The sequence below is a fragment of the Odocoileus virginianus genome, chromosome 9, assembly GCF_023699985.2.
Source record: "Odocoileus virginianus isolate 20LAN1187 ecotype Illinois chromosome 9, Ovbor_1.2, whole genome shotgun sequence".
Taxonomy (NCBI): Eukaryota; Metazoa; Chordata; class Mammalia; order Artiodactyla; family Cervidae; genus Odocoileus; species Odocoileus virginianus.
Genome location: NC_069682.1, coordinates 72,071,457 through 72,095,067, shown reverse-complemented (window position 1 = coordinate 72,095,067; position 23,611 = coordinate 72,071,457). Strand labels below are relative to the sequence as shown.

General features: G+C 43.2%; 1 protein-coding gene across 4 annotated transcripts in view; it reads right to left on the bottom strand.

Moving 5' to 3' along the window:
• Positions 1 to 6,740: 6,740 nt before the first annotated feature.
• ARFGEF2 (ARF guanine nucleotide exchange factor 2) overlaps positions 6,741 to 23,611 on the bottom strand; it is an 81,406-nt gene continuing 64,535 nt past the window's right edge. For 3 of the 4 annotated variants that reach the window (XM_020906206.2, XM_070472739.1, XM_070472740.1), the window contains 9 exons: positions 23,256 to 23,391; positions 22,681 to 22,819; positions 22,518 to 22,572; positions 20,879 to 20,993; positions 18,115 to 18,245; positions 14,846 to 15,014; positions 13,552 to 13,690; positions 10,975 to 11,092; positions 6,741 to 10,435 (listed from right to left, as the gene is read on the bottom strand). In XM_020906206.2, the coding sequence (XP_020761865.2) occupies positions 10,259 to 10,435; positions 10,975 to 11,092; positions 13,552 to 13,690; positions 14,846 to 15,014; positions 18,115 to 18,245; positions 20,879 to 20,993; positions 22,518 to 22,572; positions 22,681 to 22,819; positions 23,256 to 23,391 (1,179 nt within the window). In that variant the 3' untranslated portion in view covers positions 6,741 to 10,258. Of the gene's footprint in view, positions 10,436 to 10,974; positions 11,093 to 13,551; positions 13,691 to 14,845; positions 15,015 to 18,114; positions 18,246 to 20,878; positions 20,994 to 22,517; positions 22,573 to 22,680; positions 22,820 to 23,255; positions 23,392 to 23,611 lie in introns of those variants that run through there. The other variant, XM_070472738.1, reaches the window with a different exon arrangement.

Sequence of the window (23,611 nt, the reverse complement as noted above, 5' to 3'; positions counted from 1 at the left end):
ACACCCTGCTATATTCAAAACAGATACCATCAACAAGGACCTATTGTATAGCACAGGGAACTCTACTAGATGTTATATGGCAGCTTGGATGGGTGGGGGTTTGGGGGAGAATGGATACATACACATGTATGGCTGAGTCCCTTCACTGTTCACCTCAAACTATCACAACATTGTTAATCGGCTATACCCCAATACAAAATAAAGTTTAAAGTTTGAAAAAAAAGAGATGTTTTTTGATGTGGACCATTTTTTGTAGTATTTATGGAATTTATTACAATATTGCTTCTGTTTTATGTTTTGACTGAGAGGCATGTGGGATCTTAGTTTCCTGACCAGGGATTGAACCTGCACTCCCTGCATTGGAAGGTAAAGTCTTAACCACTGGATGCCAGGGAAGTCCCAGAGGAGTATTCTTGATGGCCTCCCATTGTCCCAGCCCTCAGTTTTTCTCGGGTGGTGCTGCTTTAGACCTGGGCAAGCCTTCGGACCCTTGTCTTGGCCCCTGTATTTTAGAGGGCTCCACACTGGCCCTCCTCCAACCACTCCCTGTCCACGGACCAAATGGCGGAGTTTCTGTGCTCACCCAGAACCTGTGCCATCCCTGTTCGGATCATGTTCCAGTCGCCCAGCACCCTGGAAGTCCCCACCCCTCGGCCCTGAGTCCTTCTCCAAGATCTGTAGAAATCTCTTGCCTGGGTCAGTTCTGAGAGCAAATGTACAGCCAATGGGAGCGCCCCAAAGCTGGAAGTGTGATGGAGGCAAATGAGTTTGCAGTGGGTTTGGAGGCTGAGTATCCACACACACGTTCAAAGCCCTGTGGTGCTGCCTGTGGCTTGAGGAGGCAGGGTGCAGGACACAGGCCAGTTCTCCCCGCGCTGCTCTGTTCTGGCATGGAACGCTGGGGAGCCTGAAAATGCAACCTTTGAACCAAGACTTGCAGGTACTGTGAAAGTATTTATCGAGGAAGGAGGGTCAGTTCAGTTCAGTTCATTTCTCAGTCATGTCCGACTCTTTGTGACTCCATGGACTGCAGCACGCCAGGCTTCCCTGCCCATCACCAACTCCCAGAGCCTACTCAAACTCCTGTCCATCTAGTCGGTGATGCCATCCAACCATCTCATCCTTGCTCGTCCCCTTCTCCTCCTGCCTTCAACCTTTCCCAGCATCAGGGAAGGAGGTTAGGATGAGTTTTATTCAAATGCTCATAGCTTGATATTTAACTTTGAAATATTTAGACTTACTGGATGCGTATAGTCAAAGCTATGGTTTTTCCAACAGTCATGTACAGATGTGAGTGTTGGACCATAAAGAAGGCTGATCGCCCAAGAATTGATGCTTTCAAACTGTGATGCTGGAGAAGACTCTTGAGAATCCCTTGGACAGCAAGGAGATCAAATCAGTCAATCTTAAAGGAAATCAACCCCAAATATTCATTGGAAAGACTGATGCTAAAGCTGAAGCTCCAATAATTTGGCCACCTAATGTGAAGAGCCGACTCATTGGAAAAGGAAAATACCCTGATGCTGGGAAACATGGAGGGCAATAGGGGGCAACAGAGGATGAGATGGTTGGCTGGCATCACCAACTCAATAGACATGAGTTTGAGCAAACTCCAGGAGAAAATGAAGGACAGGGAAGCCTGGCGTGTGGTGGTTCATGGGGTTGCGAAGAGTGGGAAACGACTTAGGGACAACTGTGGGTCCATGGCGGTTGCATTTCTGTCCCGGAGCCACCAGATGTCAGCAGTGGGCTCTGGTGGCCCTCTGGAACCAGCGCCCCAGTGAGCTATATCCATTTGTCTGCTCTCCAGCCCTGGGTTGGGAAGATCGCCTGGAGAAGGGAAAGGCTACCCTACCCACGCCAGTACTCTGGCCTGGAGAATTCCATGGACTGTACGGTCCATGGGGGTCGCAAAGAGTCGGACACGACTGAGTGACTTTCATGTCACTTTCCAGCGCATTAAACAGCCCTTCCCTTGTGTGAGATCCCTGCTCAGGGAGGGACTGAAGGGAACATCAAGGCTGCAGGTGGAGGGAATTCCCTGCTATGCAGTAAGGCCAAAAAAGAGGGAGGGGGGGAGATGCAGCGGAGGTGAGGGATGCAGACAGGAACTAGGGAGTCAAACAGGAGGTGAGCTTCTATTTTTTTCAAGAAGTTAGCTTTTGAGTTGGAATCCAGGAGGAGGAACTAGCCATGAAGCAGTCCAGAGAAAACACATCCAGGAAGGGAAATAACAGGAGCAAAGGCTCTGAGGTAGGAGCAAGTGTGGAACTCCAAATTAGTCACAAATTTGTGCGTTAAAAAAAAAAAGAAAGAAACAATTGAAGTATAGAGGCTTTCCTGGTGGCTCAGCTGGCAAAGAATCCACCTGCAATGTGGGAGACCAGGGTTCGATCCCTGGGTTGGGAAGATCCCCTGGAGAAGGGAATGACTACCCACTCCAGTACTCTGGCCTGGAGAATTCCACGGACTGTACTACAGTCCACGGAGTCACAAAGAGTTGGACACGACTGAGTGACTCTCACTTTCACTTTCACAGTTGATTTACAATGTAGTGTGAGTCTCACATGTACAGCAAAGTGATTCATGTATATATATATATATTTTTCAGATTCTTTTCCATTATAAGTAATTAAAAGATCCTGAATATAGTTCCATGTGCTATAGAGTAGGTCCTTGTTGTTTTGTTTTATATACAGTAGTGTATATCTGTTAATCCCAAACTCCTAAATTATCCCTTCTTCCCCTTTCCTTTCCCTTTTGATAACTGTTAAGTTTATTACTTCACTTGGTATGATAATCTCTAGGCTCATCCATGTTGCTGCAAATGGCATTATTTCTTTTTTTAATGGCTGAGTAATATTCCCGTGTGTGTGTCTGTGTGTGTGTGCGTGCCACACCTTCTTTACCCAGCTCCCCCAGGGGCTCATCTGGGGAAGAATCCATCTGCAGGAGACACCCAGGAGACCCAGGTTCAATCCCTGGATTGGGAAGAACTGGAGAAGGAAATGGCAACCTGCTCCAGTATGCTTGCTTGGGAAATCTCGTGGACAGGGGCACCTGGTGGGCTACAGTCCATGGGGTTGCAAAGAGTCGGACACGACTGAGTGATTAAACAACAAACAGCATACCACATCTTCTTTATCCATTCAACTGTTGATAGACACATAGGTTGCTTCCATGTCTTGGCTATTAGAGATTGTGCTGCTATCATCACTGGGGTGCAAGTATCTTCTCGAATTAGAATTTTTGTCTTTTCTGGATATATGCCCAGGAGTGGGACTGCTGGATCGTGTGGTAATTCTATCTTTAGTTTTTTAAAGGAACCTCCATATCATTCTCCACACCCTCTCCAGCATTTACAAACTGGTGACTTTTAAAGGTGTGCACTGAAGTGGAAAAATGAAGGCACAAACCATGAAGGCTTACTGGCCCAGCCTCGGCATCTGCTCGCTTCCTATTTTCTCTGCTAGTCGCTGTTTCTTTCCTTGACTTCTGAATGTCTGTGATGGTCAGGAAAGAGTCTGAGGGTCCAGCCCTACGAAGGCAGTGTAAGACATCTGACAACAGTGGTTTCTAACGCAGGCGTTTGTGATACCCAAGCGTTCAACTTACGCGCAGGGTCCTCGGCAAATAAGCCCCTGAGAGACCAGGACTGTGTTCTGTTGGTGCCCTGCTGGGCTTCCCACCTCGCCCCTCAGAACGGGCACAGAGGGTAGCGTGTGTGTGCTCTGAAGACGGAGTCTGGGCCAGAGTCCCAGCCCCGCCGCTTTCCTGCTGTGCGATCCAGCCTCACGCGGCCTGTGTCCTCATCTAATGCTGCCACCCTCTCAGGGTAGAAAGTTCACACAACAAATCCTTCTGTACAAAAAGTTCTTCCTTCCAGCTTCCATGATCTGACCACTGGCCTCTCCTACACAGCTTGGTTTTTTCAGAAACCCATGGACTCTGGAGAAGGAATTCAATGCCATTATTTAAGCCCAAATTTACTCAAGCTAAGAAGTTTTATTAGAACACATGAGTATTTCCTGGACATAACAAGATAAATTCTTTAAGCAAATCTGAATTAGGTTAAAGGAGAGGAAGCTATAGAAGCTTCATGTGAAGATTAGGAGTCTCTGGGAAACATGGAAATTGACTATTATATAAAATTATCCTCAAAAGCTCAGTCTTCAGTTGAATACCAGATAAGGTTGGCTTGTGTCTGGAAAGAGGCATTAAGAAAAAATACTAAAATCATTTTTTTCCAGAATCCTTACAGAGTCCTCATCACTTCTCCTCTTGCTGTCGGTATGCAACTGCATTTACTAAGCTGGACGTTCCTAAGATGTGACACAAATCACTAACCCAAGGACAATTTAGATTTCATTTTCTTGGGCTCCAAAATCACTGCAGATGGTGACTGCAGCTTGGAAGAAAAGCTATAACCAACCTAGACAGTGTATTAAAAAACAGAGACATCACTTTGCCAACAACGGTCCGCAGAGTCAAAGATATGGTTTTTCTAGTAGTAATGTATGGGTGTGAGAGTTGGACTATAAAGAAAGCTGAGCACCAAAGAATTGATGCTTTTGAACTGTGGTCTTGGAGGAGACTCTTCAGAATCCCTTGGACTGCAAGGAGATCAAACCAGTTAACCTTAAAGGAAATCAACCCCGAATACTCACTGGAATGACTGATCCTGAAGCTCTAATACTTTGGCCATCTGACATGAAGAGCTGTCTAATTGGAAAAGACCCTGATGTTGGGAAAGATTGAAGATGGAAGAAGGGGATGACAGAGGATGAGATGGTTGGGTGGCATCATCAACTCAGTGGACGAGAGTTTGAGCAAGCTCTGGCAGATAGGAAGGACAAGAAGTCTAGTGTATTGCAGTCCATGGGGTCACAAGGAGTCAGACACGACTTAGTGATTGAACAGCAACAAAACCTAGACAATGGGCATGTTACACAGGTTTGCAAAAATTCCAGGGAAGGCAACCACTCTGGTCCTCTGAAAAAGGAAATGTACTTTTGCCTAAAATGTGCACCAGTCTGTTAGGGTACAAAATGCAGTATAATGCTAAAATTACCTTTCAAAATGCTTAAATTAGTAACCTGAAATAAGCCAGTGACCTTAGCATGCCCTCCACATGGGGGCGAGCAAAAGAGACTTCAACGGGAAGGCCAAAACAAGCTGAAAGTATCTGCCACAGGGGGACTTTCAGGTCCTACAGTACAAGCTGAAGGAGCCTTGTTACTCAGAGGAAGTCACTTTAGTTCAGGGTATTTAAACCTTGGCACCACTGACACTACAGCCCCCACTCCAGACCCCAACTTGTGGGTCGGAGTGGGGGGCTGTTAAGCAGCATCCCTGGCCTCTACTCACTAGATACCAGGAGCATAGCCACCCCCACCCAAACGGGACAACCCAACACGTCTGCAGACATTACCAAGTGTTGGGGGCAGAACTGAAAACCACTGGTTGGCAGCAGGTTGAAAACCAGTGCTCTAGATAAAACTCAGGCAGTATCTGCTCTGAAGAGATGAAAGACTCTTCAGAAACCTTTTCCAAAAGAAAAGAAAGTGAAAAGTGAAAGTGAAGTCGCTCAGTCATGTCCAACCTGTAGCCTACGAGGTTCCTCTGTCCATGGAATTCTCCAGGCAACAATACTGGAGTGGGTTGCCATTTCCTTCTCCAGAGGATCTTCCTGACCCAGGGATCAAACCCGGGTATCCCACATTGCAAGCAGATGTGGGAGACAGAGGGGGAGCTCTTCCAAAAGGGCTTTGTTCTTCCCTGGAAGCATCTGAAATGTGGTACCAGAGAAAGATGTTTTATACCAATGAATTAATAAAGACAACCATGTGTTAAGTCAATTTCAGCAGTGGAATATTTTAATTACAGTCATGATTTACAACGTGAGATATTTCAGAATGGATTCTGCAGGGGAATTCCTTGGCGATCCAGTGGTTAAGACTCTGTGCTTTCATGGTAGAGGGTGTGGGTTTGCTCCCCGGCTGGGGAAATAAGATCCTGCATACAGTGAGGTGAAACCAGAAAAGAAAAACGGATTCTGCATTTGGAAGCAGGAAAGGCGAGCCTTCTAGATTGGCTCCCCGTGTGAACCTTAGGATGGCCGCCCACTCACGCCCAGTTGGCTTCCCTGGGAGTCCTCCTCTGCAGTCTTGCCCTCAATGCCAGCAAGAGGAGATTTCTCTCTTCTCTTGGAAACTAAGCCACAGGTCAAACTAATTAATGAGATGAAATCATCTTCTCATGATCTCATAACTGGATGTTTTCCCCTTTCATGAGGAGGGGGATGAAAGGGGAATTTTACTTAAAAAAATTAAAACTCACAATTAATATTTTCCCATTAATAATTATATGAGTTAAACATAAAGGCCACATTTTACCAACAACTGATATAAGTACAAGCATATATCTGCCACAAGAACAAACCCAAAACTTGATGTGCTCTGCTGGGCTTAGTCGTTCAGTCATGTCCGACTCTTTGCGACCCTGTGGACTCGCTGCAACCCACCAGGCTCCTCTGTCCATGGGGATTCTCCAGGCAGGAATACTGGAGTGGGTTGCCATGCCCTCCTCCAGGAGGATTTTCCCAACCTACGGATCGAACCCAGGTCTCCCGCATTGCAGGCAGATTCTTTACCAGTTGGGCTATCAGGGAAGCCCCATACATGATCAAGTCTGATATGCATAATGGCTTGATATACATTAATTACTACATTAAAAGCAGCTTTACTTTTTAAAACTTTATTGATTTACCACTTGATTAAAGCATGGAATATTTATTTTAACAGTATTATACATAATATTTTTACATAGAAAACTTTACATAGCATTTCATATTATATAATTCTGCTTATTCTTTCAAAAATGTATACATCCATTGGGCAAGGAATGCTTTTCATTAAATTACCAATATTAAATGCACTTAATCATCATGTATAGATTAAACCAAAGTAGCTATTAACTAATTTTTAGGCATTTTTAAGGAGGTAAAACATACATTTGCACATAAAGAAATATTGAGGCAAATATGCAAGATAAAATTTTTTAAAAATCAGAACACTGAGAAAAACTACACTTTTGATGAGTGTCTTTTTTTGAGAGCAAGGACTTCCACGTAGAGTCATTCTTTTAAATACTCAGCTTTGGTTTCTTTGTTTCCCAAAATACAAAGCTGCGGATCACAAACTCCAGGATTTCGCATGAGTTCAAGCTATGCCTACTTTTAACACAAAAATTAGAACAGAATTCAGAAAATGCAGTTGAGGATCCAGTTTCTATTTAAACCAACATCCATTTGCATCATAACAACAAACGTCTGAATGCGAAGGTCATACTTGCATTTATCAGCAGGTTCCTGTAATAACTATTCAGTGTATAGCCATAATCACAAAAGAATGATGAGAAATTTTAGTTTTTTTAGTTTCTTTCTTTGCATTTTGTACAAAAGTCACCTCTCAGAGGAAATGCTGTTTCCAGATATTATTAAACAATTCCCATTATGTATGTTCTTTGGTTGTACGTGAGGAGTGACAGGAAAAAGTTGCATTTGACTAAAGATGCATTATTAGAAATAAAATTTCCCATCCACCGTTTGTTGTTAAGATGCCAAAGCTGGTGATCTCCCTAAAGGACAACAAAGAAAAACAAAATTGCTCAAAGCAGCAGTATTGTAACAAACAGAAGTTTCTCTAGAGACCCAGCACAAATAATCAACACTTAAAGCAATTGAGAAAGAAATAAGGCCTTGGAAACGCGTTGCTCTCCTCCATAACCTTGTGAATGAATGGCCGCTGGCCCAGGGCTGCAGGGTCACCCCCTTCAAGGGTGTTTGCGGGTGGCATGCACCACGTTCACCGTGAGCTGGGATAGATTTATTCACAAAAGAGAATTTAGGCTGAATGGCTTATTACTGGAGGTAAGGGATTTTCATCTGTATGTCACGGTCCACTGACAAGAAAAAAAAAAATCACCCTAAATGGTTTAACATCCAGTTTTTAAAAGGTCCATGCTGGTACAATTCAAATGCCTCACTCAGAAAATCGCATCTCTTAAAAAACGCAGCTGAAAAGAAATTCAAACCTGAATGTTTCGGCAAGGAACAAAATGCACTTACACATTTCCTATGCTGTGAGCAGAGGGAGAAATGAAAGAGGCAGGAATACATGGGCAGAGTCTTGCCGTCCCATTCAGTGAAGAAAATGTCCCCTGAGACCCTCAGAGGGGAAGCAAACACCTCCACGCAGGGACGCAGCTGGACAGAAAATGTACAAGTGGGCCCGCGTGTGCCCCACTTACACCCTTAGTGCAGGCGTCGATGGGGACGGCCGACTTGCTGAGGCTGCGACGAACCACAGAATCAGCGAGGGAGTCAGTGTGTGGCTTCCACGCTGCAGGGTGAGGATGTAACGGAGTCCAGGACTAGCATGTCGTATGTGCTGACGTTTCACTCACAGTAAAACACTCTCCCCCTGCCCCTTCCTGCTGAGTGTCAGAGCCCCTCTTCTCATGGAAGTAAATAACGTAAAAATCTAAACATCTCTTTTTCTCTTTGGTACAGAAATTAAAACAGTTTTGGGGGGGGGGGGGGGGGAGTAGAGTACTGCTGGCCAAAACCAAACATTTCTCAAGGCTGGTAGAACACACACACAAAATGTGAGAAATCAGTCTCTTAGTAAACAAAAGCACCAGAAATCTTTCTCTGTAAAGAAAAACTATCTGATTTTTTTTTTTTTTAGATTAGGTTCCCAACTGACTAACTTCTAAGGCACCAGAGTTGACCTCAACACAACCCAGTTTATAGGACTACAGGGCGTCGGTGGCCGTCTGCATGTTTTAATACCTCTCTAACGGTTCTGACGCTGAGGGCTGCTCTTGGCGAGCAAAAGGTGGGGGCAGAGATGAAGCTTGTGTTCTTTCTCACCAACTCCGATCAAGTCAGCTCGCGAACCGACTGCTTGCAGGCCTTGGGCCGTATGCAGAGACTGCCCACTCCACAGCTGCACAATTCAGTTCTATGGCAGCTAAGAGTATTGCACCATCATCAACATCATAAGGACCCCAGAATCTGACCCTTCCAGAGAACTCAGCTCCTCGGCTCTAATGAACGGAAGCACTGAACATCTGCCACCTCCTGCCAAGGTCACAGTCAGCTGTGCTGGCCTCACAACGGCACATGTCTGCTCGGGTTCAACCTGCGACACGTGGCCGTGGAGGCTCGCAGGAGCCCCCTCCTCACGCAGAGTGCCCAGCACCCGCCCCCCATCTCTCTCTCTCTCTCTCTCTCTTTCAAGGGCTGGCCCAAGCTGGGGACTGTGCCAAGCAGAGATACTGTTGGTATGTTCACTATTCCGAGGTAAAAATAAAAGGTTTACTCAAATATAAATTAACTCTCTTAAATTACTACTTCATTTTTGTTGCTACTTCATATATTAGATGGACAATGTATTCTGGAAAATTTAATACCCCCTCCACAAATACTTCAAGGAAGACTAGTCATTTTCATTCAATTGTTTCCTTTTTCCTATAGACTTTTCCTCCCCAAGTTACTAAAACAGGGAGAGCCAGAAGCACTACATTTGTTTTTTAAACCTTGCAAGCTCTTAATTCTAACTTAATTACTAAGCTCTGCTTTCAGTCAAATCCTCAGTAATATCTCTTTTTAAAAAAATGCTTTAAAAATCACCCAGACATTAACAAAACAGGGGAAAAAGAACAAAGAACTCTTTTTTCCCTGTACCTTTCCCCAAACTATCCTAACTACAGTTGACTCACAACTGACAAAAACACTCAAACTTCTCTAGCACACTCAAACAACAAAAAACCCAGCGTATTTTAAGTGGCACTTAGCCGTTACAAGAAATTTTATTAACGTACTCTCTAGTAATCACGAACCTATACAGCTATGTTCAGTATTTTCAAGGAGAGTGGCTTCCTCTGACGGGAGTGAACAGCCAGTGGCGGGACTCTGCAGGATAGTGACGGCGAGTGCAATGACAGGTGACACGCAGTTCGATGGGAAACGAGGAATGACTGACGGAGATGAGACAGACTCCCCACCTACTGTGTCAACTGGGGCAACACCGCAACGCCCGAGTCCCAGGGCTCTGATGAAACCATCTTTACCCAGGCCACTCTAGCTTCAGGATGTCCACTTTCTGCAGTCTGACCCTTCCCGAGATGGGCCGGGCAGGGGCAGCATGGGGACAGTTCTGCAGAGAGGCAGCGGTGCCCACAGGGGCCAGGGCTACCAGACTGGTGACAGGCCCCCTGGGACTTGTGATGGCTCTTCTGGAATCCATATCTTATACACAACGCCTATCCTCAAGAAGAACTTCCGCAGAACGGCTCGGAGCTCAGGAATCAGGTCAAACTGCATAATTTCACACAGGTAGGGGTAGTACATGGAAGCATGTGCTTTAAACTTGAGATGGGAGAGAAGGAGAGAGAGAAAATTAGACGTGGAACTATTTTTCTGACCCTGGTTTTCTGAAAGTATTCATCTCACCCTGGAACTTCTAGCAAATAATATTGGCACCTTTTCCCTCACTGTTGGAAAGTAGGTGCAAAAAACTGCAAATTAATACTTCTTTTAGTTATATTTAATGCCAAACACAAACTGGGGACAGCTTTGCTACCAAAGTCAGTTTTCATTTCAGTAAATCAAGATTTCAGTTCTAATTCAGGCTTTCACAACCTCAACCCTCTCTTCCAACAAAGCAACAGTGAAAATCAGGTAGTTGTTTAACAGCAACCTGCCTTTCTCCACTGGGGTTCTTTGACAGAAAAAGCCCAATAACCTCAGACACCCATTGTCCATAATGAATCAACTTCTTGCCAATGCTCCTAGAATGGTGCTAGTTATGTAACCATCCTTGAAGAACGAGGGAAGTCATTACTTCAAAGTCTTGGTATAAAGCCAACCCAAACCCAAATTCTGGTGAAGACATTACTTGTTTATACCTTTTCGTCGTTTATTTTGAGGGTTTTTGTTAGAAGTAACAACAGGAGGCTTGTCCAGGCTTCCCGGTGGCTTTCAGAATTCACCGTGATGAAATAGGCCAGGGCCTCGGAGCACACACTGGAAGAACCAGTGGAGGGCAAGTGAGTCAGACGGAAGAGGAATGTCACACATTTCACTGGAGCGGAGAACGCTTTCATCTTTTTTTTAGACTTCTTATTTTGTATTGGGAGTATAACTGATTAACAATACTGTGGTATTAACAGCTTCAGGGGGACAGCAAAGGGCCTCAGCCATACATACACATGTATCCGTTCTCCCCCAAAGTCCCCTCGCCTCCAGGCTGCCGCATAACGCTGAGCAGAGTCCCCTGTGCTGGACAGCAGGCCCTTGCTGGTCATCCATTTTAAACACAGCAGAGTACACGTCCATCCCCAACTCCCTAACGATCCCTTTCCCCCACTCTCCCCATCGGCAACCACAGAGAGGACTCTCTAATCGTGCAGTGAGGATCCCACGAGCACCGTCTGGCTGGGCCATCTTGAGCACACCCCTGAGCTTCAGTTTGCTCAGCTATAAAATGGTAATAAACAGCTGCACCAAACCCGAGGGGCTGCTGTGATGATGAAACTAACAAGGACATTCAGCGTAAGGCCCGTGCAGGCCCGGCCGGGGGCTGGGGCTCGGTCAGGCAGGGTCTGCAACACAGCCAGCACGAGCGCCTGTCACCCACAGTTAACTGTGAACCCCCATTCTCTTCTCACACAACACACAACAGCTAGTTTTTAAAACATGTTGTGTTAAAAACTTAACACTTATGTATGTCCTTCAGAGAAACTGTATGAGACCATGTAGGTAGTTTCTCTTTTGGATTTGATGTTAAAGGAGCTGCTAGTGTCCCCTTTAATTAATGAATTCATTTTTCAGTTTATGACTTGTCATATATTCTCTTTGTAAGATGACTGAAAAGGGCAAAAAAATCACTGAAGAGAAAAAAATTCCCACAATCCCATCACTCTAAGGAACGTGTGTGCGTACTATGTCACTTTAGTCGTGTCCATCTCTCTGTGACCCCACTGACTGTAGCCCACCAGGCTCCTCTGTCCTTCGGGATTCTCCAGGCAGGAACACTGGAGTGGGTTGCCATGCCCTCCTCCAGGGGGTCTTCCCCAACCAGGGATGGAACCTGCGTCTCCTGCACTGCAGGTGGATTTCTTACGGCTGAGTCACCGGAGAAGCCCACTCTAAGGGACACATGACACTATTCTGGCATATTTCCTTCCAGGTATTTTTGGTGACTTTTAAAAAGCAATGCTTAAATATTACAAGTATATATGGCTTTACTTCCTGCTTTTTTGTGGTGAAACTTGTGTTATGAGCATGTTTCCACATCAAGGAAAAAAAAATTTTTTTAATTGTTTTTATTTTTTGGCCACACTGTGTGGCATACAGGATCTTAGTTCCCTGACCAGGGAGCAAATCTGTGCCCTTTGCATCGGAAGCTTGGAGTCTCATCTGCGCTGGACTGCCAGGGAAGTCCCAGAAAATCACTATTATTTTTTTTCCAGAAAATTATTTTTTAAACACTTAATTTACAAAATTTCATTTATTTTTTGGCTATGCTATGTGGCTTGCGAGATCTCAGTTCCCTCACCAAGGATCGAACCCAGGCCATGGCAGTGAAAGCCTGCAATCCTAACCACTAGGCCACCAGGGAATTTCCCCAAACTTCATTTTTAAATTCTAAATTCTGCCTAATATTCTATCATAGGATATACCATAATGTATATCCCATAATATACACTGATACACAGCTGATCTGCTTTAAATTTTTTCTCTTTATATCTGCAATGAACGTTCTGTGTAAAAATCGTGATTCCCTAACAGTGGAATTACTGAGTCAAAGAAAGATGGAATTCTTTAAGGCTCTTGAGATACATATACACACATATATACATATATATATAAAATGCCCTGTGATATCTAGGAAGATCCAGTGGTGCAGCAAGAGTTCGTGTCTTATCACATGGTTGTCAGCACTCCATGTTCATGTTTTCAAATCTTAAAGGAGTGAAAAGAGGCATAGACACAGCATGTTGCTCATAGGTGCCCAAGAAACTGGGTGGCAAAGATCTACTCCTCTGCAGAGGGCTCTCTCCATGGAATCCACTGCCTGCCCACTGCTCCATTTCTGCACCAAGTAAGTGGATCCTGGTGCCCACGTGACTCTAGTATGTTTCTCTTGGGAAGCAGGGATGGCGGGACGTTGGAGCTGACAGTGCTCTAGAGGGGACCTAGCCAGGACTAGGGCCTGATGATTCTGAGCTTCAGGGCACTTTCCCCTGCTGAGGTTTCTGTGCTTTAAGAAACGATACACGGAAGAAGTGAGGCCCTGTCCTCTTTAGGGCATTAAGAAAACGAATAGCAGAGCCACCCAACAGAAAAAACAAAAAGGAGAACAGTTTCTAGGGCAGTCAACATGTAGCTATTTTTCTTCTACTCTTTTCAAAGCACAGTACTGTCATAAAGCATTTGGTGTATTACAGATAAGAGATCTAATCAGAAATCATTCTTCTTACCTTAAAAGGCGCTGCTGAATTTCTTCCCAGGAATCCTTGCGGTTCTCATCGACATACATTCGAAACAGGATCCTCAAACAACAGGCCAGGCTGCTGGTTTCTTGCTTTAGAAGATTGGGTTTAGACTTGCCCTTAAAACCTAGGGATCAGATAGTCATGTAAACTGTGCATGCTCCCAGGGTAATGCTAAGAAATCATGTGGGAACCTAATATAGTTACTTTAGGAAATATCCAAACATCTCACATTAAAAAAAAAAATTATTATTTATTTGGCTGCACAGGATCTTAGTTGCAGCATGTGGGATCTAGTTCCCTGACCAGGGATGGAACCCAGGCCCCCTGCACTGGGAACATGGAGTCTTAGCCCCTGGACCACCAGCGAAGTCTCCATCTCACATTCTTAACAGGGCTCAACTGTGATGTTGAACAAAGGCAGCCCTGACATCGCACCCTCCGTATAGGACATACTTTGCTCTTTAACATCCTAAACTGTTCTCCATTCAGATTCTGCTCACTGGTGGGTGAAGCCATTCATTTCATTTTCTCAAGTGTATGGCTCTTTAAAATTCTAGCATGTTTCTGAGTTGTTAGATTTTTTTTCTCACAAAGCACATATAAGAACACATTTTCTTAAACAAAGCAATACCAATCAGCCACTGGGATGTGTAAAATACTCTAATAAGCAGAATTTTATTATTGGCAAAGATGTAAAACACCTAGATACGTTAAAGCTAAAAAGAAAAATGGCATTTTAAAATTATGGGCGAAAACAGGCATCTGGGGAGAAAATTAATGGTAACAATACACAAATTATAAAGTACCACTTTCATACAAAGTTCACAAGATGAGACTCCTACTGTCTTCACCCTACACAAACACACGTGTGTGTACACACACACACACCACTCACGTCCAGGACTTACATACTTACATATGGAGGTGGGAGAGAAAAACCCCTAAAAGCCCCAGAAAATGTACCAATGCGTCCGTTTCTCTATAGACTTCCACAGTTTGTACACCATCATATTTAACTCTACAATTATAACCTAATGTAAAATTTCCTGACTTGCTAGGCTAAACTCTAAACCAATTTGTTTTTCCATCAATACTGAGAATCTCCTGTGTGCCAGGCAACATTCCTGGTCCTGGGATGAAATTTGCCTTCTTTCTCCCTCAAGCGTGAAAACACCTGTTAAGTCATTCCAGCTGTGTGTACCAGACCAGTGACTTTCCAAAGATGGTTTAGGACGGTGACCAGGGCGACCACCTGTCCTATCTGTGTAGCCTGCCTTACCTGCTCGCCACAGGACAGTCCGCTGCTCGTAATTGGAGTTGAAGGCCTTTGAGAATGAATGGGACTCCTGCAAGCAGTCCAGGAGCTTGAAGAGGTGCTGGGATGACATGTGCTTGTACATGCCCTGGTCCTCCGTCTCGATGTGGATATCTGCGTCTAGCGTGTCTTGCTAGAGAGGGGAGGAGAACAGAGCTGAGTAAAGAAGACAGAATGGCTTTGGACACGCTGGTATCAGAGCTCTCCAGAAGTCCTCCTCTCTATAAGGCACTTCCTTCCTCAACAGCCTCAGCAGTTTTCCGCTCAGACTCTGCTCAATGGCTGGTGGAAGGAAGTGCTCAGCTCCTGCGCGACGGCAGGCTCTGCAGGCCAGAGTTTCCGTCGCTTCAGAACTGCCTTCACTGCATGAACACGAGCGTGTGTTTCTCCAATTATTTCATTACACGATTGCACTGTCCTTTTCTTATTTTATAAAGAAAGTGGAAAATGAGAAAATCAAACTGTAGTACCTGTGACAGAAGGGTTGAGTCTCAAAACATACTGAAAGAAATTTTGAGGCTTTCAAAGCTCACATGGCCATCTCATCTCAAGCTTCATCACGTGATCAATGAACTTTAGTAGGTTTGACAATTGTGTTTTTAAATGTGAAGGGAAAAACCATACAAATAGGTATTAAATGCTAGAAATTTTTATTGAACATGTTGCCTGAAATGTGGGACATAATTAGGGATTTTGTATTTGTTGAGACCTCAAGGAAAATGGACCACAACCCTCCCTATAAACCAGAGGTTACAAAAGGGCAGAGTTCGCAATACTCCTGAAATAAAGCTATAAATTCAGAGTAATCTCTATCAAAATTCCAGCTGACACCTTTGCAGGAATTGACAAGCTGATCCTAAAATTCACAGGTAAATGTTGTAAGTGACACAGAAGAACCAAAACACTCTTGGGAAAAAAAAAGAGGCATAAAGCTGGAAGACACATACTTCCCTATTTAAAAAAAACTTATTAAAAAAAACTAATCAAGACCGTGTGAAACTAGCATAAAGACAGACATACAGATCCAATGGAATATACTGAGAATCCAGGAATAAAACCTCATACTTATGATCAAGAGATTTCCAGCATGTATGTCAAAATAATTCAACAGGGAAAAAATAGTCTTTATAGTGAATGGTACTGGGATGAATGAATTACATGCAAAAGAATGAAAGTAGACTCCCTATCTCCCATCGTATACAAAAGTAAACTTAAAAAGTGGATCAAAGATCTAAATATAAGAGTTAAAACTGTAAAATTCTTAAAAGAAAATGTAGGCCTAAATCTCTGTGACCTTGAATTAGGCAATGCTTTTAGAAATAACTTTAAAAGTACAAGTAACTAGAGAAAAACAGTAGCTTGGACTTTTATCAAAATTAAAAACTTTTGTTCTTCAAAGGATACCACCAAGACATTGAAAAGATAATGCACAGAACAGTACAGATTGTATATCTATCTGCTAAGAGACTAGTATCTAGAAAATACAAAAACTCTTTCAATGATAAAAAGATAAACAATTCAACAAAAAGGATCTGAATAGGTGTTTCTCCAAAGATGAGAATAAATCCACAATGAGCTACTACTTTGCACCCACGAGGATGGCTATAATAATATTTTTTAATAGTAATTTAAATAAAACCAGCAACACAATGATAACCACTGGTGAGGAGGTGAAGACACTGGAATTGTCAAACACTGTTGGTGGGAATGGAGAACAGTCTAGCTGTTTTGGAAAACAGCCTGGCAATTCCTCAAAAAGGCAAACACAAAGCAACCATATCACCCAGCAATTCTACTCCTAGGTTTATACTCAAAGAGATTTAAAAATGTATGCGCACATTAAAATTTGTACAAAAATGTTCACAGCAGGATTATTCGTAACAGCCAGACTGGATACAACTCCAAAGTCCACCCGCTGATGAACAGATAAACAAACGTGGCACGGGCATGCACTAGAATGTCCCTCAGCCACAGACGAGAACAACGGAGTCAGGACACATGCCCCAACACGGTGAGCCTGGGAAGCACCAGCGAAGTGAAAGAAGCCAGACACAAAGGCTCACAAAACATGTGACTGGTAATAAGGTGTGATATCTGGGTTAGACAAACCCAGAGACAGAAAGGAGATCAGTGGTTGCCGAGGGCTGGGGCAAGAAGGGAATGGGGAGTGATGCTGATGGTTAGGGTCATTTTGCAATGATTAAAATGTTCTAGAATTAGTGGGGAGGTTTGCATAGCTTTCTGAATATACTCTTGGGGTCACAAAGAGTGGGACATGACTGAGCGACTTCACTTCACTTCGCATAGCTTTGTGAATATACTAAAACCACTGAACTGTATACTTAAATAATATAAACAAAAACCAAAAAAGGACAGCCTTTGTGCTGAATCTATCACACAGGTATAATTATAGTATTTAATAAACAAGAGATTTCCATTTTTCAGGGGGGTGTCTGCTGCACAGCTTTGGAGATCTTAGTTCCCTGACCAGGGACTGAACCTGCATCCTCAGTGTGTAAGCGCCAAGTCCTAGCCACTGGACTGCCAGGAACATCCCCCGAAATGTTGATTTCCGACTCTTCTTGAAAAACTGGAGAACTGTCACAGCTTCACCCACCTGACAGCAACTGAGCCCTGGAGCTGGGAGGTGGCGGGCTCGAGCTCAGCGGTCTCCCACTGCTCCCCCCAGCCTGCTGCCCCTTCGCACAGCATCTCCCAGGCCATGAAGCACCCAGGTCTGCAATCTGTGCTGGAAGGTGACTGTCCCGCTTTTGGACACTGAGTTCTGTTTCCAAGCATACTGTATATATAAAAGGTTGCATATACAAAACAAAAAGGTATACTTTCTGAAGGAAAAATTGGGACCTTTAGCCACATAACTTTTCCTTCTCAGTTACTTATGGGTTAACTGTGTATCAATGATAAGGAACAGGCCCTATGATTAACAACACATTTTTTTTGAAGCACCAAGGCAAGGGGTGGAATCTCAGCAGTAGAGTGCTGGTAAACTGGCTCTCTGGGAAAGGCTGATTTTTAGTGCTTGGTGATTTCTGTGGGGTAAACACTCCCATTACAGCCAATATTAAGTGACCAGTACTCTTTTTGCTGAACACAGGGCTGGGGGGAATGAGCGTGAGGGGCTCTTGTGGCCAACCCAAGGTGGCTCCAGCACATCACCACACCCGGGCAACCTCCCCACCGACAGGGATGCTCTTCTCCAGGCCCGCCCTCACCTGGGCGGCAACCATGTGCTCTGCGTCTTCCTTCTTGCTCGTAGCAGGGTAGAACACGATGTTGTCAATGGTCTGTATCAATTCCAACTGGACCACACACTTGATGAGGAGGCTGGCAAACAGTTTCTGATCTATATTAGATGATAAAGATTAACCCTAATAATGATTCAGCCAGTACTGAGTTCACTGAGCTCTTACTGTGTCCCAGCAGATCTTGATGCTGCGGCATAACAATGAATAAGCTGGACAAAAATCCCTGCCCCCCCATGGCAGAGATGGGACAGCAAACAAGCTATTTAAGTATAAGATACAGTATGTCACACAATGAGGACATAAGGTGGGGACTGGGAGGTGGAAGGGGTGCTGTCAAGGTGGGGTTGTGAGCTGGTCAGAAAAGGTTCTCTCTGAAAATGTGCTTTCTGAGCAAACACCTGAAGAGGTGAATGGGGTCAGTGACGCAGGTCCCATGTTCTCCAGCATGTTTCTCTGCTGCCCAAAGGGTCACTTCTACAGACTGGTTCTGGACTGTGCTCTGTCCACAAGAGGCTACAGGTTCCTGTGGTAGCTGGCCTTGCCAAAGGGCTGAATCTCAGCCGTGAGGGTTGGGGGGAGGGGTGCAGCTCGTATGAATTCTTAGCTCCTGGATCGCTGGATGCAGCAGCCACTGCCCACATTTCCTGCTTCTGTATCCCTCAGAATCTTGTCCTGCCTCCTTCAGTGGCTAGCTCTCTTTGATCAGTAAATAATTCTTTGTGAAGAATTTTCCCTGCTTAGATTATTGGTGTGGCTTCTGCCTATGGGCCAGACTCTGACTAATGTCTCAAATGTCTCATCTTCTTAATCCCTGGGCTCTGGGACAGTCCATGGCTGATCTGACTCCAATCCAAGTAGAGCTTCCTTTCCAACTTATTGTTAAAGAACCAGAATGTTGAAAGTATTAGATAAATGTTAACAGGGAGTTGGGTCATCTTCAAGCTTTTGAAAATGGCTATGAAATTGTACATATAAAGATTCTCCACACAGAATTAGTTTTAACTTAAAAAATATACAGTGGAATTGCAACAGATGTACACTTAACTTATACTTGTTCAATGACACCACCACCTTGGGCCAAAAATAAAAAGAAAGAAAGAAAACAATGCAAGTGTGTAAAGGATTATGCCTGCTCTATGCGCTGAGCTCACCCCTGAAAAGGAGGCTGAGATGGAAAACTGGGGGAAACAGTTCTGTTCCCTGCAGAAACGGCAGGGCCTCAAGTCCCAGGCATCTCTCAGAATGTAAGCATCTTGCTGCACCCAGTGGTTCCACTGAAAGAAACGTCCACTTGTTGCTTTATCTGGGGCTGATGAGGACTCAGCTCATCCTTTGCCTGGACCCTGGAGACACCCTGGCTGTACCACTGACAAGGAGGAGTGGCCTGCCATCTCCAAGGTGGCGCCTCTCGACTGAATTCCTAGGGTGGTTATTTTCTAACCTTCAAAAGATTATGGTGAACAGATAGGGCTTTTTCTAATGTGCTGCCTCAGAAGTTCATGCCAATGTGGACACCTACGGACTGGTGGGTTAAGAAGAGGGTGAAACCACTACGAAGAAAAATAATGTCAACTACAACTTTAAAAAAAGACCAGACTAACACCAGAAATGGTTCAATTTCTCAGTCAAAAGTGTCTGAATCCTGACTCTACCACATATTAGCAGGTCATGTCATCTAAGACCTAGTTCGTTCAAATGTAAAATGGTAACCCCTCAAAGGGCGAGGATAAGAATCACGTGAGACTATACATACATGGGACACATAATGCCTGGCTCACAGCAACTGGAAAACCTATTTTTTAAATGACAGACAGGAAAACACACCATAAGCAACATTAACGGATAAATCAGTAAAAGTAATTTGAAACTCATATCCAGCAAAGGGATCTCTAACACACAGAACCCCCTCACACCAATAAAAAGACCAACAATCAGTACAAAATGAGCAAAGATTACGAACAGATAGCTCATAGAAAAGAAAATAGAAATGGTTCTTAAACACAGGAAAAACTGCTCAGTTTCACTCATAAATAAAAAACTGCATATTAAGACTACTCAAAAGATATCAAGTATAACCTAGGTGTTTTCAAAGGTCACGTTAACAGGTGTAACCTTAATAGGCAGCAACCTGGAATTATCCATCAAAATAGCAAAGGCACTTCCCTTTTAACCTAACAATTCTGTTTCTGGGGATTTACTGTACAGATAAACTCACAAATAACACATGTATTATGCGATTCAATGCAGTGTTGTTTATAACAGAAAAAGACTAGGAATAACATAAATATCCACTGGTAGGAACCCAATTAAGCAAATAATAGCACAGCTACAGTGTGGGGCAACATACGATAGTATAAAAGAGTGTGAGAGCACTTCAGGTACGGATTTTGAATGATCCCTAAGTTACATTAAGAGACTAAAGAACAGTGAACGGTATTCTATAATGTGTATAAAAATGAGTGGAAGAGAATTCATACATAAACATAAACATGCATTAAATGCTTGTGTAGATGGACATGCATTTGCTTACTTATGAGTCTCAAGAAAGTACTCTAAGCAGCTGGTGATATGGGCTGCCACAGAGGAGGGGAGCGGCAGACTGAGGCCCGGGGGGAAGGCAGGCTCACAGCCTCTCCACCTCTCTGCACCTGCCGGATATTTGAATCATGTACACGTGTTACCTACTTAAAATAACAAACAAAAACAAAAACAGTAAGAAAAGGGGTCTTACTTGCATACGGTCTGGCTTTCCAGCCATCATCGGTCGGGTTAGAGAGTTGGCTCTGACCCCTCTCAGAGGCATTTTTATCAACACTGCTTAAAGACTGGCGGTCCAGATCCACATCCTGGAAGTTAACCAGAGAGAAACACAACGCTCACTCCTCCGTTCACAAGTCAGGACCTGGGCAGAGTGTGCCTGGTTTTAACATTGCTGGCCCAACTTGAATGTATAAGTGTCTTGCTGAGCTTGAAGTACAATGTAGCACTTTTCAGAGGCTGCATGGGAAAGATTATGAATTTCAACAATTTCTTTCTCCCATTAAAATTTTACATTTTCTGATTCCAACTTAGGTGGCATTTCTCTACATACTATGATTTCATGATGAGTGTGACAATGTTTAATGAGATTAAGTTCAAAAATAAATGAATACGTTAGGAGCTTTTTTTAAAGCTGACCGCAGAAAGTTAAACAGACAATGTTTACATACTGTGCTTTATTTTTATTTTTTTTTTATTTTTTTTTTTTTTTTTTTTTTGTGCTTTATTTTTAAATGGCTATATCCCAAAAGCCTTTCAAAATCTAATGCCTTCAATAGTTGTTTGGAAACAAACGTTAGTTAAGACTAAAGGTTTACCCTGTAAGCCACAGTATTCTAAAGGGACGCTTGAGTTAAAACTTCTTTATGGGGTCTTACACAAAAAATAAAAACTGCATTTCATTGGTGAAGAGAAAAGCATTCTTTTTAAGATTTCTTTTTTTGGATGTGGACCATTTTTTAGTCTCTTATTAAATTTGTTGTAATATTGCTTTCCGCTCTGGTTCTTTTTTTGGCCATGAGGCATGTGAGATCTTAGTTTTCTGGCCAGGGACTGAACCTACAGCTCCGGCATTAGAAAACAAAGTCTTAAACCACTGGACCACCAAGGAAGTCCCAGGAAAGCAATCTTTATGTAAGAGGGCAATAAATAATAATAATTATACCAAAGCAATATTTACAACAGTGAAAGGCCAGAGCTGACATGACAGTCCAACAAGAGAAAATCCATTAACTAAATCATAATAATGTGCAGCACAGAAAAGGCTGTCCTCAAAGACTATTTAAGAATACAGAAAAATGCCCACAATGGTATTAAGTAATACATTATGTATAAAGTGAGCCCAAATTGCAAATGTAGGTTGCATGTGCTCAGTCACAGAAACAAAATCTAGAAGTATTCTGTAGCTTTTATTGAGTGAAGTGACTTATTTTCTTAATACTTCTTTGTACTTTCAAAAGAATACATTAATGAATATATATAGTGTTTAGCTCTTATAGGGCTTCCCTGGTAGCTCAGATGGTAAAGAATTGGCCTGCAATGCAGAAGACCCAAGTCTGATCCCTGGGTCGGGAAGATTTCCTGGAGAAGGAAATGGCAACCCACTCCAGTATTCTTGCCTGGAAAATTCCACAGACAGAGAAGCCTGGTGGGCTACAGTTCATGAGCTTGCAAAGAGTTGGACATGACTGAGGACTAACACTTTCACTTTCAGCTCTTATAACCTTCTTTACCCACTTCCCATCAGAAAAGCCTAAACTCCTTAGGCTGCTTAACTTTTTACTATGGTATGTGATCAGAGAAAAGACAACTGAAAAAAAAAAAAATCCTACCAAATGTTTTTCTGCTGGGTCATCCTCCATTCCTACAGGTCTCCATGTCAGCAGACTTCAGGGAATGCAAGAGAAGGAAAATAATCAATGTGACGGGCAGCCTGGAGCTTTAAAACAACTACTGAACATAGAAATAAAGAGCAGTCATCACATTAACGCTTACACGTGGGGGATGGTTGTCTTGAAGATATCCAACATACAACTGCACGTTTCGGCCCAGACATCAGGACTGAACTTTTCTCCATTGGATATCACTAAGTTTTCTAAGCAATTTGTACCTGATCGAGCCAACTGCTCGTTATCTGCAAAATAAAACATCTATCATTAAACTTCAAATGCTGTTCTGATTCCAGCCTGATCACTGATGCTGCATATTGTGATGTGGGGAGACAATGCAACTGGCAGGCTAGCAGGCTTCTAATTGATGAAGCACTGCTAGGGATGGTATTAAAGTTTTTAGTGTTTAAGTAGGCTATAAAGAGGTAAAATTATTTTTTATACTTTTATTGTTAGGAATGGAAGAAGGTCAACATTTTGGTACTTAATTAATTGGCTCCTTGAATGAGAAATGCTGACTTGGAGGAGAAATTGTTTCTATGTTCTAATTTAATTAAAAAATATTCATTTTTACCAATTATAAATGCACTCTTCAGCCTTCACATTTCTATATGTTGAAAAAATTAATCTCTCCCTAAAGACTATGTCAAGAAAAACAATGCCTAGCTACATGAAGAGTACCTTGTTTTACACACCACTGCAACTGTGCAAATACATCAGAAAGAAGAACTTCATTCAAAGCTTCATAGAACTGGGTAAACACATCACAAATAGCATAAAGTGCATGATTGCAAGTTGTTGTCATCCACTCGGATTTCTGGAAAAAAAAATTAAAAGATAATGTTTAAAGGCCACTCTCCTTGTGGTGAGATGGGAGTGCTCACATATCACCAGCAAAATATTCTGAAATGAAATTTGGCAATAGGGGTCAACTGTCTTAAATGTGTACACATCCACTCATGCAGTTAACACTACTTCCAGGAATGAACCCTGAAGAAATAAAGATCTGTGGCTGAAGGTTTATGAATAAAGATGTT